Genomic DNA, 18,060 nt, shown 5'->3' with positions numbered 1-18,060 from the left:
TTCCCTTGCTTACATTATCCCAGAAGGTGGCCTTCTTGGTGGCCATTACTTCTGCACGCAGGGTGTCAGAACTGGCCGCATTATCTTGACGTTCCCCATATCTGGTGGTTCATAGGGATAAGGTGGTTCTTCTTCCTGATCCATCCTTCCTTCCTAAGTGGTTTTCAGAGTTTTCATCTGAATAAAAATATTGTGTTACCTTCCCCGTGTCCTAAGACTAGCCATCCTTGGGAGTTGGCATTACACTCCTTGGATGGGGTTCAGAAGGATACACTTGACTACTACGAACTTGTTTTCGTAAGAGGGACTCCCTTTTTGTAATCACGGATAGCCCTTGAAGGGGGTTGCCTGTGTCTGCCGCAACCATATCTAGATGGACCAGTCAGACGGTGGTGTACAGGCTTATTCTATTAAGGGTCGGAATCCTCCGTTCCCTGTTAAGGCGCACTCTACTCGGGCGCCTAGTGTCTCCTGGGTCTTCCGCCATCAGGCGTCAGCGATCCAGGTTTTCAAGGCGATGACGTGATCGTCGGTTCATACCTTTACAACATTTTATTTAGTTGATGTGATGGCATCGTCAGATGCCTCTTTTGGCCACAAGGTTCTGCAGGCCGCAATCTGAGGAGACTGTTGGTCTACCTCAATGGTTTGTTGGGTGTTTCACTTAGGTCTCATCTTTTTGCTCGATGAGTCCTTGATGCTTCTGGTTGGCTCCGGTTGGGCCTTCTGGATTTTGATTTCTGTCATCCCACCCCTCATTTGTGGTACTGCTTTGGGACGTCCCGAGTTGTTATTAATCAACGAGGACTACGTCTGTCAATGAGCGACAGAGAAAAATGGATTTTTGTAAAATCTTACCGTAAAATCCTTTTCTCTTAAGCTCATTGACAGACGTAGTACCCGCCCCTCTGTTTTTGAGTTGTGTTGGGTTAAATTCTCTAAACACTGCTTTGTGACATAACTGATTTGCTGTAGCAGGAAGTGAGAGGATATACCCTCTGGGACTGCCCCTAGGGTGTGGCCAGAACGTTTTCTTTCCTGTCTAGTCCTACTCCTGTAGGGGGCAGTATAACCCGAGTTGTTATTAATCAACGAGGACTACGTCTGTCAATGAGCTTAAGAGAAAAGGATTTTACGGTAAGATTTTACAAAAATCCATTTTTAACAGAACTATTGCTGTGGTCCTAAGGTTTAGCAGTGAAAGTTAGTGGGCAGAGGGTGCTCCTGGGAATGTGAGGGAAGAGGCTGCACCCACATTGTGTTCTGGGAGACAGTTCCCCCACTCTGATGGGGTTTAGGAGCAGAGCTAGATATGGGACAGCTGCATCCCAAGTCTCTAATCCCTTTCTTAGGACAAAAAAAAGCCATGCCACCTGCTGTTAGATCATGAGTGTTGCCAGTGCATGCACTGCCTCATTCACATATATCCAGCACAAGAAAAATATTGGGTTTGCTCAAGCAGCGCACACAAAAGAAAATGATCAGAACTTTTTTTTTTTTTTAGCAGAATAGTCGGACAAAAACCAGGAATGGGTGCTGTAAATTTGATGTCAGGTGACACATTCTAATAATAAGACATATTCATTTCTGTCGAACAGATCACTAGTCACTTCAAAATCCTGTTTACCAATTAATGTTAGTGGTGCCTTTCAAAGTGCCTTTTGCAGAACCTTTGATGCTAATGAACACACTCTCTGGGAGACCATGGGAAAGATACTCTGTGGTCTTCCACACAGCCTAAGCCATTGCTGCACTGATGAGCTCACAGAAAGCCCCGCACACATGTTTATCACTGAAACAATTCCCTTGCTTTTATGTAAACACCTGCATCATAATTATGCATTTAATTTGCATGTCACATACAGTTCAATAAGAAGAGATCTGTACAAAAAAAAAAAAATGACACCTCTCCTTCCTGACTTCCCAGAAATAGCTTAATGCTGGGGTCTCTGTCTCTCTCTCTCTCTCTCTCTCTCTCTCTCTCCCTTCCTTCCATACTGATAAAGGATGTCTGTCTGTCTGCCTATAGGAGACTCATCGCTCTGCTGGGTTATCATATCAGTGACAAGTATGCTCATTGGTGTAATTAGCTTCATTTTATAATTTCCTGTTAAATGACTTTAATATCAGGGATAATGTGATTATAGAAACAGTATAGCATTCAACATCAGTTTCTCATGGCTGCAGGACTACAAGTCCCAGCATGTTCTCTCAAGTCACTGGTGACTTGTTTTTTCTGGATATCAATGTGCCACATATAAATTATCAACTATTCTCTCTCTCTCTCTCTATCTCATTTGTGGGAAAAAATCATTTTCGGTTTCGGTTTTCGGCCAAGGGCATCCTGCATTTTCGGTTTCGGCCCAGAATTTTCATTTCGGTGCATCCCTAGTTACAGCTACTACTAAGAATAACCGTTTATCTAGGTCTTGAAGTTACAAATTTTTGACCGATCTGGTAATGTGAAAATGATTTGCTGTGCGAAATGTTAGGGAAGCATCTGACTTTTTTTTTTTCTTGTCTAAAGGGTTCCTCCATGTAAAGGGATAAGTGAGGAAACACAGAAAGCACTAGAACAGTCTCTACTCGATTGCACTTTTCGACTGCAAGGCAGGAATAACCGAACGTGGGTTGCAGAGCTGGTGTTTGCAAACTGCCCACTTAACAGTGCCGCCTCCAGGGAACAGGGTATGGTGCAGTCTTTCATGACACATTGCTTATTACACATTTAGTAACCGTATCTGAAAAATGTATATGTTTATTCTTGCTAGGTCCGACACGACACGTGTACCTAACTTATGAAAACCCCCTGTCCGAACCTGTAGGAGGAAGGAAAGTAGTGGAAATGTTCCTAAATGACTGGAATAGTATTGCTCAGTTATATGAATGTGTGTTGGAATTTTCAAAGTGTTTACAAGGTAATCTTTCTTTTGATTATTCTGAAAGTAGAGCATTCACTTGTGAATATAATCTAACATTTTTTTCTTGTCCTTCCAAAGACATACCTCATCACTTAAATCAGTTTTCTGAGGTCCGATTGTATAATTATCGCAAGCTAATTCTGTGCTATGGACAAACAAAGGGAAGCTCGGTAGGTGAATTGTGCCTTATTAGTTTAAGTGGTTATAGTATTTTTATTTATTTTTCTTAGGGCCATTGTGTGTCAAAATTTGAAATACTGTCTGCTAAACCATTTAAGAATATTTACACGGTGCGTACAGTGTAAATAGTTGTGGGATTGACTTTTAGGCCCTATGCACACAGGCGTCATAATTTACTGATGTTAGAAGCTTGATGACAGTTCCTGAATATAAAAACTGTGTATAAAGACCTGAGTAGTGTTGAGTATAGGCGTGTAAGTAAGTGTTCGAAAAATAGGGACCCTTAGCAGGGTGAAGGCTTTAAACTTCCTGCTAACAGGAACTTCATGCTAAAAATATTTTGGCACCGATAAGAGTATTGCTGTCACACTAAAACACTGCTCTACATTATATAAACTGCATTTTTGCCCTGGTAAGAAATAATGAATTGATAAAAAGCAATTAAAACCAATGTCTCTTGCTTTGGTTTAACAAAAAATTATTTATTCTGTGAGGCTCAAAAAAAAAAGGTGTTTTTGACATGTCATAAAATCCATTTCTCTGATGTTCATTGACTAACACAGCTCCTGATATTCATAACTTTTTGGGTTATGCTGCCCCCTACAGGAGTAGGACACTAGGCAGAAAATAATTCTGGCTACACCCATGGGCAGTCCAAGGCTGGTGATGGGTGGCTTTCGCGACCGGACAATCAACTGTGCGTGGGAGGTTTGACCCTGGTAGGGACTCCTGCCAGGGCGCCCTGTCCTGTCTGGATCTGTCCTTGAGACCTGGTCTCCCTCTTCGGTCCCTGTAAGCCTTGTGGTGCTGCCATTTTTTTGTATTCTGTGTGTTTCTGTACATTACGGCCATGTTTGTGTGGTCCGGCAGCCATTTTGTTGTGGTTTTCCATTGGAAAAAGCGGCGGCCATGACAGTGGAGCCCTGTGGGTGGCTATTTTGGCGGTGGGAGCCCCCCCCTCATCCCCTGGTGCTTACTCCTGGCTTATTTTAATGTCTGATCGCCGCACGTGTAGTGCAGATTCTCCTGGTGGCTGCAAGTTCCTGTTTCTGTGGGTGGTGAGTCTGGTGAGGTCCTCCTCCTTTCTGCTGAGGATCACTTGGTGCTTTGTGCCTGGCGACCTGGTGGTGCTGCCAGCACATTGGGGAATGTCCCTTAGCAGTGTTTTACACTTTTTGAGGGGTCCCCCTGATGACTCATATAGTCTTTGGAGCACATTTCCCCACCTGATCCCCTCTGAGGCTGCGGGGCTCTCCGGGGTCCCAACCATCCATTTATGCACTGATGGCAGTCTTGGAGTCCCCTGTGTCCCGGGTGGAGGTGGCTTGTGGGCGACGGGCTAGCAAAAAGCACCCCTGCCTCATCAGATCCTGAATCGGATTCGGCCACCGCAAACGTGGGTCACCCTGCTGGGTCTGCAACCACACGCCTGGAATTCTCTGTTAGTGAAGATGAGTCCTCCATGTCTGTGACCTTGCACGAAAAGGTGCTGGTGGATGCACTGCTTGTATCTGTGTGTGAGACCCTGAAGATGGAGGACGCAGCTTAAGCTGCAACGGAGGCGCAGGTGCCCTTTGGCACTCACAAGCCATGCAAAGCGGCAAGGGGTTTCTTTCCCTGCCTATTTTGACTGAATTGTCGCTAAAGAGTGAAGACGGCCAAAGTGTCCCCGTGGAGTCATGAAGAGCATTACTAGGCGTTACCCCTATGAGGAGTCCCTTCTTAAGAAGTGGACTGTGCCACCGGTGGTTGACCCTCCAGTTTCCAGATTAAACAAGGCAACCATGGTTCTGGTTGAAGAGTCCCCGGCTTTTAAGGATCCGGCTGACCGGAAGGCGGAGGCTGTGGTCCGCACTATGTACACACTGACACTGGCTGAATCGGCAATGGCACCAATATTCACCATTGCCCTAGTGTCGCAAATTCTGACCAAAAGGGCTAAGCTCCTACACCGTGACCCGGAGGGGAAACAGCTTCCCCTTTCCTTTGCTGAGCTGGGGCTCCCCTGATGGCTTGCCTCTCTGTTGTGGCAGTGGTCCTTCGGAGTGTCTTTTGTGCTGATCTGCGGATCAGACTTCAAAAAAGGCCTTGACTGATCTTCCCTTGCAAGGAGATTGGCTGTTTGGAGCTACCCTTTCTTCCGCAGGTTACTAGGGGCAAAGAACCTCGTCATAGACGTGGGCCTTCCTTCTCAGCTCATACGTTTTTTCATTCCTCAGGGTCGACTGACAAGGGCTCAAAGCCTTTCAGGGCCGCCTCTGGAGGATCCAAACTAACCTGGTCTGGCAAAGCAAGATCTAACTTCTCCAGACCCGTGGACAAGGCTCCTTCTGCATGAAGGTGCACCCTTACCCGTATCGGTGGGGGGGGGGGGGGGGGGGCGTCTTTGCTTGTTTCCGTACCCGTGGACTTCCCAGGTGCAAGACAAGTGTGTCCACAAAGTCATTCGGTTCGGCTACAAGTTTGAGTTTCGATCTTGTCCCCCGGCAAGGTTTTTTCCTTGCAAATTGCTCCTGTTCCCAGACCGCTTACAAGGCCTGTTTGGGGCAGTACAAGACCTGTTCCTTCAAGGGGTGATTGTCCCGGTTCCGACCGCGAAACGTTTTTAGGGTTTTTACTCAAACCTGTTCAGTTACCAGGAAGGAAAGCAAAGTGCGTCCAATCCTGGACCTCAAGGCGCTAAACTGCTTTGTGCTGGTACAGAAGTTCAAATGGAGTCCAATGGAGATTTCCTCGCCTCTATCGATGTCAAGGATGCCTGCCTTCACATTCCAATATGTGCAATCACCAGCGTTTTCTCTGCTCTGCTGTGGGAGAGGAGCATTATCAGTTTGTGGCATTACCCTTTGGTCTCTCATCTGCTCCTCGGGTCTTCACAAAAGTGTTGGCACCGGTGCTAGCTTTGTTACGCCAGTAGGGGATCGCGGTACTGGGCTACTTGTACAATCTCCTGCGAGCAGAGTCTCCCTCTGCTCTGGTGGAGAACCTGAAGATCACAATATTGACTCTGCAGGAGTTTGGCTGGATTCTGAATTTTCCGTCCACAGAGCTGGACTATCTGGGCCTGACTTTGGGCTCAGCCTTAGCCCAGAGAGTGTTCCTTTCTCTGGACAAACTCCAGAAAAACAAATGTTCATCCCTCCGGACTTGCATGCGGGTTTTGGTTGAGCACCTTTTGCCTGTTTGGCTACTGTTTAGCCTTGGGAATTTTTTTTTTTTTTTGCGCTGTTCCCACCCCTCATGTTTAATACTGCTTTGGGACGTCCCAACGGTTATGAAGATCTGAAGATGTGTCTGTCAATGAACGAAAATGGATTTTTGACATCCCGTAAAATCCATTTCTCTAATGTTCATTGACGGACACAGCACCCACCCCTCTGTGGAGCTATAATTCTCCTGACACTGCTTGAAACTAATCTGAGTGGCTATAGCAGAGAGAGGGAGTATACCCCCTGGGGCTGCCCATGGGTGTAACCAGAATTATTTTGTGCCTAGTGTCCTACTCCTGTAGGGGGCAGTATAACCCAATGGTTATGAATATCAGGAGCTGTGTTTGTCAGTGAACATCAGAGAAATGGACTTTACGGCATGTCAAAAACACCATTTTCTTTCTTTTTTTTGTGCCTCACAGAATAATGTATTTGTTAAACCAAAGCAAGAGACATTGGTTTTAATTGTTTTTTTATCAATTCATTATCATTTTTTACCAGGGCAAAAACAGTTTATATAATGTAGAGCAGCGTGACAGCAATACTCTTATCGGTGCCGATATATTGTTAGCATGAAGTTCCTGTTAGCAGGAAGTTTAAATCCTTCACCCTGCTAAGGGTCCCTATTTTGCTAACAATCACTTCTATAGTATTGATTCTGGTCGCCCTGGATCAGATTGGGTTTGGAGATAATTTGAATGGAAGCCCTTTTGCAGTGTTTTATTGGACTTCAGTCTTGACTGCTCTAAAGAAATGTAAAATGATCTGACAAGAAGATATTTAAAGTTTTGCCATTTCCTCAAAAGTCTGTGAAATGCCAGATTGTTTTGAGGGTGTCTTCCTGCCTTCTTCAGGGCTTTTAAGTTAGGCACTCTACCCAGACTTACTTGGAGTAGTAAACTGCTATTTTTTTTTTTCCACCCCTCTACCTGAACTGATAATGTGATTAGGGGAGCAGTCCTGTGGTTGGCATAATCTATAGTTATATTAATTGAGATTTGCCAGACTTTTATGGCCTACCTTTCTACCTTTTTTCTTTTCCATGCTTCTTTTTTTTTTATGGATTTGATTAATCTGCAGTAGGGAGTCTAATGAACATTTTGAAAATAGATGGTGTACTTGTCTTGATTTTTTTTTTTTTTTTGTTTTGTTACTGTTCAAGTGTTTGTTTTCTACATTGCAGATAAGTATTCAGTGGAATTCAATTAACCAGAAATTTCACATATCCCTTGGGACCACCGGACCGAACTCTGGTTGTAGTAATTGTCACAATATCATTCTTCACCAGCTACAAGAAATGTTCAACAAAGTCCCAAATGTGGTACAATTGTTACAGGCAAGTTATTTAAATGGATTGTTTTTTATTGACACCGCGGGATAGACTTTTAAGATGGATCACCTCAGCAAGCTTTTTATACAGTATGTTGGTATGGCAGTATAATTTTGAAAGTCTGCTGATCTCAACTTACAGTAAAGATATATCCCTCTTAGAGCTGCATGATTAATCGTTAAAAAAATTGCGATCTCGATTCACCCACCCTCACGATCCTAACTCAGCATTTCCACGATTTATACAGAGCAGAGCCATTCCTTGCTCACTCACAGCTGTCAAAACATGTTTATCAACATTGCTAAACTCTGGGAAAAATTTATAAACCATGTTTCTCTTTCGTCAAAGAGACAAAGAGCTCCATAAATCATAACTACTGGGTTATATTGCCTCCTCCAGGAGTAGATCTAGGCAGAACAAAAAACACCTGGTTACGCCCATGGGCCGTAAATCATAACTACTGGGTTATATTGCCTCCTCCAGGAGTAGTTCTAGGCAGAACAAAAAACACCTGGTTATATAACCCCCCCCCCCCCCTGCTCTAGGTAATTTGTTTTAATCTGTCTAGTCAGGAGTAAGGACCTAGGCTCCTGGCTGGAATCTCTGGTCCTAGCAATTTTTTTCTCCTTCCTTATATCTTTTTTGTTTTCTGTCTCGGGAGATCTACAATCAGCTGCCAGGCTGAGCGACGGGCTGCATAATCTAGATCCAGTGGTCTCCCCTAGCCAGCGAGTGCGTGCAGACCACAGCTACGCACTTGGTCGGCCACGACATAGCCTCACAGAGGCTGGCCTGTGAGTTAAACGTCTTGTAGGGCTGCATACGCCCGTGGTTGGGTCTGAGTCGCAGCAGTCCCTTGGCCGACCGCTGCCCTACTTCGGATTCTGTCTGGAGCGTTACCCGCACCATGGAAGGGTAAGTACAGTCTCCCCTCTCTCCTTTTGGCGTTTTTTTTTTTTTTTTTTTGGGGTGGATGCAGGAAACCTCCAGGGATGGTCGGACCTGCCTGCATGTTCCCTCCTCCCATCCTTAAAAATCCCTCAGTGAGGTGGGCTTCCCCCACTCCCTTTTCCCTCTGTCTGGACCAGGAGTCTGGTGACCTATCCCTACTCTGTAAGGGTCCTGGGATAGTGTGCATTCTGCCCTGGTAGTCTGAAGGGGTTACAGTGTAGGAGACCCCTAGGTGCATGCCCTACGGTTTGCAGAGGGGTCCCAGTGCAGAGAGCGGCGCTGAGTGCGCAACGGTGTCTCCCCTAACATGTGTCCTACCTTCAGGAGGGGTGCCCTTGCAGAGGATGCAGCGTTGCAGAGGGCACAGGGAAGATCCTGGCAGCATGCTGGTGCTGATGGCGGCCATTTTTCCATAGTCTGGCTGGTCTCTGGTGGCCATGTTTGTGTAGCTCGATGTCACAGGGGCCATTTTCCCTTAGTCTGGCTGGTTTCCAGCTTTTGGCCATGTTTGTGTAGCCCAATGTCACGGGGGCCATTTTCCCTTAGTCCGGGAGACACTGGAGATGACCGAAGCCTCGGGGATACCGATGCTACTCCTCTTCCTCTTCAGTTTCCTTTTTCTGTGCCCGGGACAAATGAACAGGAATGGCGTCCATTGTGATGCTGGGTCCAAATTCTTGGCGCTCTTGTGATCTGTAGGGTGAGTCCTTGGGGCTCCCTGTTCTCTCTCTCTGCTGATAGGTACCTTGATCCTTGGAGGGATCCTTTAGTGGTGTCAAAAGATTGTTTTTGTACTGCAAGGTCTTCCTTTCCTTATGGAGCCTCAGGGTCACATTGCCCCCTCTGACCCCGTTTATGGAGGTGGCAGATCCCTCGGAACCCCAGCTTCCTATGGTTGCTCTGACGGTGGTCCTGCAGTCCTTAGTGTCCCTGGTGGAAGTGGTGTGTGGGCAAAGGCCCTGGAGGAAGCGTCCCCCACCTTCCCCTACTCAGGCTGTCTCATCTGATTCTGAGCCGTATCCCGCCGTGGACGTGACCCGACCAGGGGGATTTAATATCACACCCCCTGATCCATCCAATGGTGAGGATTATTCCTCCATGGTCGCAGCGCTGGTAGACGCACTTATCAATGCAGTGCGTGAGGCTTTAAAAACTGAGGATGTGGCTGTGTCGCTTGGTAGGCATAAGTCACCTCGTACTCCAAAGGTGTTTCCTTTATGTGATTTATTTTAACAGTTTTTTCTGTAAGGAATGGGAACAACCAAAATTACCCTTTGTGGTCCCCAAACAATTTGCTGTACGTTACCCTTTAGAGAAGTCACTTTTAAAAAAGTGGACTAGTCCACCAGTGGTGGACCCTCCTGTTTCCAGGTTGAACAAAGGCACCATGATCCCAGTAGAGGAATCCTCATCCTTTAAGGACCCGGCTGACCGGAAAGCAGAGACTGTGTTTACTATGGCTGATTTGGCATTTCGGCCAGTCTTTGCCTCAGCCCTGGTGTCTCAGACCCTAACTGAATGGGCTAAGCTTTTGCGCCAGGGCCTGGGGGTGAGCAGGTCCCCTCTGCTTATGTTGATTTAGCGGACCAGTTGGTCCATGGGCTGCAGTTTTATTTGTGATGCAGGTTTGGATAAAGCTCCCGTGCTGTCCAAACTTTGTTTTCAGTGGTGGTGATTAGGAGCATGCTGTGGCTTAAGAATTGGTTCGCAGACCAAGCCTCTAAGAAAGCTCTCATTGATCTGCCCTTTCAAGGTGGTCGCCTGTTTGAGGCTACCCTGGTAGACATTATTAAGGGTATCACAGGCCTGCCATGGCCTAGGGAAGGAAAGGAGCCTCGTCGCAGACGGGGGCCCTCCTTCTCGGCACATAGAAAATTATTTTGTGCTTGTGGGGCAGGGAATAACGAAAATAGATCTTCCCCGGGAGGTTCAAAGCAACCTTGGTCTGGAAAGCCTAGCATTAGCTTCTCCGTACCCGCTGACGAGATCCCTTCAGCATGAAGGTCTGCCCTCACCCATTATTGGGGTGGGGGGATGTCTTCCTCCTGGACCTCCTTCATTAGGGTCAAGGGGATCCACAAAATGATCCTTTCGGAGATACCCAGAATGGGGGGGACAAAGCTTGTCCTTTTCAGTTTTTTTTTTTTTTTAGGTCCTGAGTCTCCTTGTGCCGATTTAATTACTGCAAAAGTTCAGGTGATGTCCGAACCACCAAAGGTCCCCCCTATCCCTGTCTAGGAAATTGATTTATCTAGGTCTGATTCTAATGCTGACCAGGGTGGGCCTTCCTCTGGACAAACTTCAGGAACCACAGGCTGTGATTCACCGGCTGCTGTCACACAGATAGTTCTCTCTCCCTTTTTGCATACAGGGTCTTAGTCTGGTGGTATCCACCTTCAAAACAGTTCTGTTTGCACAGTCCTACATGCAGCACCTTTTAGTAGATTCGGCTCCACAGGAGGATTCCGAGGTTCGTGGTGAGATCACGGGTTCCTCTGGCAGACGCAGTAGGCGTCCAAAGGCCACAGTAAGGCCAGTATTATGCTCGGCTCAGGCTTCTTCCGCAATTCCTGCGAGGAATCAAGGACGAGGATTTTCTAATCAGTCTGGTGGCCATAAATGTCCCTTGGGAGCTTCCTCTCAGATTTGATCAGTTGTCCTAAGGGCTGGTCTACCATCCTGCTTTACAGTCGCTGGTTTTAATGGCTTAGCTATTGAAAGCCAGGTCCTGAGGGATAGAGGTCTGTCTGGATCAGTGATACCTACTATGGTGAAGGCGAGGAGAAAGTCTTCCAGCAAGATATACCATTGTATGTGGAAAGCGTACATTTCTGTGGCTCAGAGCTTAACCTTTCTTTAACAAGGGCGTTGATCAGAAGTTGTTCTGGAGTACCATCAAGGGCCAGGTGTCTGCCTTGGCAATCTTCTTTTTCTGCGACCCCCTAGCCACGCACTCTTTAGTTTGTACCTTCATTCAGGGGGTTTGACGTGGCTCCACCTGTATGGTCTCTTTTGCCGCCATGGGATTTAAATTTAGTACTTTCGGTTCTCCAGAAACCTCCATTTGAGAATATTTGGGAGATTCCCTTGCCTATGTTATTCCCATAAGGTGCCATTCAAGGTGGCTATTACCTCGGCCCGCAGGGTATCAGAATTGGCGCCATTATCCTGTCGCAGTCCCTATTTAGTGGGCCATAGAGATAAAGTGGTTCTTCGTCCCTGTCCATCATTCCTGCCCAGTTGTCTCTGACTTTCATTTGAATGAGGACATTGTGTTGCCTTCCTTGTGTTTCAAGCCAGCTCATTCCAAGGAATTTGCTTTGCATACCTTAGATGTGCGATTCGGGTGTATCTGGCAGCTACTGAGTCCTTTCGGAGGTCAGACTCGCTTTGTGTGTTTATGGACGGACCAAGAAAAGGGCTGGCCGCTTCTTCAGCTACCATATCCAGATGGATCAGACAGACAGTGACTCAGGCCTATGCCATTAAAGGTCAGGCTCCACCTTTTCCGGTCACGGTGCATTCTACTCGGGCGCTGAGTGCTTCTTGGATCTTCTGTCATCAGGCATCAATATCGCATATTTGCAAGGTCGCCACTTGGTTGTCGGTGCATACCTTCACAAAATTCTATAAGGTAGATTATTATTATTATACAGGATTTATATAGCGGCAACAGTTTGCGCAGCGCTTTACAATGTGAAGCTTTAGCATCTGCAGATGCTTCTTTTGGCTGCAAAGTTTTGCAGGCTGCTGTTCCCTCTTGAGGGGTGTTTTTTCTTTAAACTTTTATTTTTCAGACCGGGTCCCTGTGACCCCCGTTAAGGCTCCTGTGTCTTGGTTACGGGCTCTTATGTTTAGCCTTGGGCTATTTTCCCCACCCCTCATTTTCCTTTTGGCACTGCTTTTGGACATGTGTCTGTGTCTGTCGATGAACTAAAAAGAAAATGGGGTTTTTGTACTTAACGTAAAATCCATTTCTCTGAGTTCATTGACAGACATAGCACCCACCCCTCTAGAGTTCTGATACTTCTAATACGGCTTGCTACTAAACTGATTACTTGGAGCAGAGTGGGGGGGGGGGGGCGGGGTTAATACCAAGCTGAAGATGGCCCAAGGGCGTAGCAAGGTGTTTTTTGTTCTCCCTAGTCCTATTTCTGGAGGAAGCAATATAACCCAGTAGTTATGATTTATTGAGCGCTGTGTCCGTCAAACTCAGAGTATTGGATTTTACGGTAAGTACAAAAATCCCATTTTAACATTGTATCATTTTGTTCTTTTATATCAAAGGACTGAACTCTGTTTGTAAATAAAGGCAGTTTAACCACTTAAAGACTAAGCCTTTTTCTGACACTTGTTACTTACAAGGTAAACTTTCTCTTTCGTTCATTGACGGACACAGCTCCTGATATTCATAACCATTGGATTATACTGCCCCCTTCAGGAGTAGGATACTAGGCAGAAAATAATTCTGGCAACACCCATGGGCAGTCCCAGGGGTTATACTACCTCTTTCTGCTATAGCCACTTTTTTTCTGCCTAGTCTGGAGTAAGGACCTATTTACTTGCTGGGATCTTTGGTCCTGGCAACTTTTTTTTAGTTAGACATTTTTTTTCTCCTGGAATTTTTCCTGTGAGATCTACAATCGACTACCAGACTGGGCGACGGGCTGAAAAATCTAGATCCAGTGGTCACCCCAGTCTGGCCAGTGAGCACGCGCAGATCTCAGCTCTGCGCTAGGTCGGCCGTGACATATCCCCACTGGACGGGTGCTGGCCTGTGAGCTAAACGCCTGGCGAGGTCGCATACAACCGGGTCGAGGTCGGAGTCGCATTGTTCCTCCTGGCCGACAGCCCCCTCTGATGTTCATTGGCGGACACAGTACCAACCCCACTGTGGAGTTATAACTCTCCTGCCTGACACTGCTTATAACAAAAATGAGTGGCTATAGCAGAGACCCTAGAGAATAAAATGGCTTTGCAATATTTTATGTCACACTGTATTTGCGCAGCAGTCTTTCAAAAACATTTTTTGGTAAACAAATACACTTTAATGAAAAAAAATAAATAAACAGTAAAGTTAGCCCAATTTTTTTGTATAATGTGAAAGATAATGTTCCGCCGAGAATCGCAAGATTATCGATCTTTGTTCTAAGCAAAAAAAAATTGTGATTCTCATTTTATCCAGAATCCTGCAGCTCTCTAATCCCTCTATAGTGTGTACTTGTCTCAATCAAGAATACGAAGTGTCATTTCTGTCCACTGCTTCCTTCCTTTGCTATCAGCATGAATCACTTCTGACTGGTTTTCCTGACACCAAGAGAAAAATGGTGCCAGGGGAGGGAACAGTCTGTGTTTGACAAGCTCAGCTCTGTTTCTGTGTCCCTTCTCTTCAATCTGCTCTCAGAGCTTGTCTCACTGATGTAAGTTCAGCTTTCTGCCCCCTGCTTTTCAGAGCTGAGAGATGCTATGTAAATTCTGCACTTTGAATGGATATAGGGGACCTAAGGTTTTAAATAAACAGGTACAACTTATTTAGGAGGATTTGTTTGAGCTCTGTGTATCACCTGAGGCTAATAACTTCACTGGGTATATGTAAGGGTTGAACATGTGCCATTCCTATTTAAACTTTCAAAATGGTTGCTAACTGTTTGAGATTTTTGAAATATTGTTTTTTTTTTTTTTGTTCCAATGTGGTGTTTTTTTTCTTTTCCTACATAAACTGATTGTCTGCACCCTTTATTTCAACAGGTTTTATTTGATACTCAAGCACCTTTAAACGCTATCAACAAACTTCCAACAGTACCAATGCTGGGCCTAACACAGCGGATAAACACTGCTTATCAATGCTTTTCTATACTTCCCCAATCTCCTACCCATATACGACTGGCCTTCAGAAATATGTATTGTATAGACATTTATTGTAGAAGTAGGGGTGTGGTGGCAATACGAGACGGAGCTTATAGTCTCTTCGATAACAGCAAGATAGTTGAAGGCTTTTATCCAGCTCCAGGGCTGAAGGTAAATTGATTCTTTTCTTTCTTTTTATGTTTTCAATTTCTCCACTTTTCATTCCTCTCTTTTTCTTACTCCACCTTTGTTCTAGAGTGTGTTTTCTTTTGTTTTCAGACATTCCTCAATATGTTTGTGGATAGCAATCAGGATGCTCGGAGGCGATCAGTTAATGAAGATGACAATCCACCATCACCTGTTGGAGGAGATATGATGGACTCATTGTTATCCCAATTTCAGCCACAGACACAGCAGGTAATTGTCTTACATATATGATTGATATACAGTGGATATAAAAAGTCTACACAAACAAACTTAAATCTTTTAGGTGGAGGGAAGTAAAAAAAAAAAAAAACTAAAATATATGGTTGCATAAATGTGCACACCCTCAAACTAATTAATAATTTTATTACTGCACTGAGTCTTTTTGGGTATGAATCTATCTGCATGGCACGTCTTGACTTGGGATTTGCCCACTCTTCTTTGCAAAAACACTCCAAATCTGTCACATTGCGAGGGCATCTCCTGTGCACAGCCTTCTTCAGATCACCCCACAGATTTTCAATCGGATTCAGGTCTGGGCTCTGGTCGGGCTATTCCTAAACTTAATCTTCTAGTGAAGCCATTCCTTTGTTGATTTTGATTTATGCTTTTGGTCATTGTCAGCTGAAAGTGGGTTGTTTTCCTACTGAAAGATGAAGTTCCTCTTAATGTTCAGCTTTCTAGCAGAAGCCTGATGGTTTTGTGCCAATATTGACTGGTATTTGGTATTTGGAACTGTTCATAATTCCCTCTACCTTGATTAAGGCCCCTGTTCCAGCTGAAGAAAAACAGCCCAAAGCATGATGCTGCCTTCACCATGCTTCACTGTAGGTATGGTGTTCTTTTAGTGATGTGCATTGTTGTTTTTGTTCCAAACATCTCGTTTGGCATTATGGCCAAAGTTTAACCTTGGTTTCATCAGACCAAAACACATTTTCCCATATGATTTAGTAGGGCTGAACGATAGTCGATGTGATATCGACAATCGTGCTGTGGGCGTGGGCGATAGTCACATCGCCGAAGATACAATGTAGGCATTAGGCAGGGAGAAGTCGGGATGACTCACAGTGGTTGTAGCAGAACACAGCCCGACAACCGTCCCACACGTTCAGTCTGCCTGCCTGCAGCTAGCCTAGTTCTCCAGCTGATGGTAATATGATCCTAGAGTGAGGAGCTCAGCTCCTCCCTGTAACCAATCAGCGGCTCTCAGCACACTGAAGAACTGGAAACAAGCTTGTATTGTAACAGTTCAGAGTGAAGAGTCGAGTCAGTATGCGTGGGACTGGACGGATGTCATGTCAGGCTGTGTTCTACCTCCTGCCACCACTGAGTCCCGACTGTGCCTAATCCACACTGACTGTCACTGTCAATCCCTACAATAACATTAACCCTGGCCTGCCCTGGCTGTATGGTGCAATCTGCAATTACAATCAGAAGAAGGCTGCGCTGCTGCAATACTTCCATGATTTCCTCTCAATATCGCAATATATATCGTTGAAAAAAAAAATATCGCAATGTTCTTTTTTCCAATATCGTGCAGCCCTATGATTTAGGGAGACTTCAGATGTGTTTTTGCAAAATTTAGCCATCCTTGGATGTTTTTCTTCGTAAGAAAAGGCTTCCATCTTGCCACTCCATCCCATAGCTCAGACATATGAAGAATACGCAAGATTGTCACACATACCACACAGCCAGTTCTTGACAGATATTCCTGCAGCTCTTTGAACTTCTTCCGGACCGCCCACCGCAGATATACTGCAGCAGGCAGCCCCTCCTCCACGAACCAAAGTAGCCCTATGTCGGTCACGCGCCTGATGCTAGGGGGTGAGTGTGCGCCGGCCACCCACGATCGCTCCCCCGTTGAGAGAGGACGGTCAGCCATTGTAAACACAGCGGACCGTTTTTCTCTCTGGAATGATCCCAGAGTGCCTGTGATCCTTCTATATAGGATCACAGGTCCCTATGATCATTTCAAAAGCCCACCCCCCCCCCCCCCCCACAGTTAGTAACACTCCCCTAGGCCTACATTTAACCCCTGATCACCCCCCGTATTAACCCCTTCCCGGCCAATGTCATTATTACAGTAACCGTGCATATTTTTAGCACTGATTACTGTAGTAATCACTGGTTTCCCCCCCCCCCCCCCCAAAAGTGTAAAAAATGTCAGTTAGGGTTTTCCGATCTGTCCGCCACAATGTCGCAGTCCCACAAGAAAGTGCAGATTGCCGCCATTACTAGTAAAAAAAAAAACAACACATAAATCTTTCACGTAGTTAGTAGACGCGATAACTTTTTACACTTATTGCGATATTTTTTTGGTTAAAAAAAAAAATGTAGCAGAAAACAAATTGGCCTAAAATGTAAAAAAAAATTGATTTTTAATTTTTTATTTTATTTTTTTTTTTGGGTAAAGTTCTATAGCAGAATGTAAAAAAATATTATTTTTTTTTTCAGAATTGTTGCTCTTTTTTTGTTTATAGCGCAAAAAATAAATATCACACAGGTGATCAAATACATAAGCTCTATTTGTGGGAAAAAAAGGGCCGCGCAATTGTGTGTTAAAGTAATGCAGTACCGAATCGCAAAAAATGGCCTATTCATTAAGGGGGAAAATTCTTCCGGTCCAGAGGTGGTTAATGTTGTAGGCCTCTTGGCAGCCTCCCTGATCAGTTTTCTTCTCGTTTTTTCATTAATTTTGGAGAGACGTCCAGTTCTTGGTAATGTCACTGTTGTGCCATATTTTCTTCACTTGATGACTGTCTTCACTGTGTTCCATGGTATATCTAATGCCTTGGAAATTTGTACCCTTCTCCTGACTGATATCTTTTTAGCATTGAGATCCCTCTGATGCTTTGGAAGCTCTCTGCTGACCATGGCTTTTGCTGTAGGATGCGACTAACAAAATGTCAGGAAAGACCTACTAGAACAGCTTTAATTTGGGTGAATCAGAGGCAATTTAAATGATGGCTGGTGTGTACTGACTCTTATTTAACATGAGTTTGAATTTAATTGCTTAATTCTGAACACCGCTACACCCCCAGTTAAAAGGAGGTGTGCACACTTATACAATCACATTATTTTTTAGTTTTTGTCCGATCCGATCCGCGGATCGGATGGCATGAGAACGGACAGACGATTCCCCCATAGAGAACAGCAGGGACATGACAGCTCTGTCTCCGCACACAGTGCGGAGACAGAGCTGCTATCCGCCTGCTCAGCGGGGGATCGGCGGATCTGCCGACAGACTCCCAAGTGTGAAAGGGGCTTTAGGCTAGCCACAATAAAGGCTAGTCTTAAAAGAGCAGTTATACTGTATGTGGGGGGGCTGAAAACCAGTCAGTATCTGGCGTGACCACCATTTACCTCTCGCAGTGCAACACATCTCCTTTGCATAGAGTTGATCAGGTTGTTGGTTGTG

General features: G+C 45.3%; 1 protein-coding gene across 4 annotated transcripts in view; it reads left to right on the top strand.

Moving 5' to 3' along the window:
* The window catches only part of MED14 (mediator complex subunit 14), a 164,672-nt gene that overhangs the window by 87,564 nt on the left and 59,048 nt on the right, over positions 1 to 18,060 (top strand). For all 4 annotated transcript variants that reach the window (XM_082244540.1, XM_082244538.1, XM_082244539.1 and 1 more), the window contains exons 17-22: positions 2,528 to 2,688; positions 2,772 to 2,918; positions 3,000 to 3,091; positions 7,494 to 7,646; positions 14,340 to 14,609; positions 14,718 to 14,855. In XM_082244540.1, the coding sequence (XP_082100666.1) occupies positions 2,528 to 2,688; positions 2,772 to 2,918; positions 3,000 to 3,091; positions 7,494 to 7,646; positions 14,340 to 14,609; positions 14,718 to 14,855 (961 nt within the window). The remainder of the gene's footprint in view (positions 1 to 2,527; positions 2,689 to 2,771; positions 2,919 to 2,999; positions 3,092 to 7,493; positions 7,647 to 14,339; positions 14,610 to 14,717; positions 14,856 to 18,060) is intronic.

The sequence above is a fragment of the Pelophylax lessonae genome (genome assembly GCF_965119305.1).
Source record: "Pelophylax lessonae genome assembly, chromosome: 2".
NCBI lineage: Eukaryota > Metazoa > Chordata > Amphibia > Anura > Ranidae > Pelophylax > Pelophylax lessonae.
This window is presented reverse-complemented; position numbering and strand designations above follow the sequence as displayed.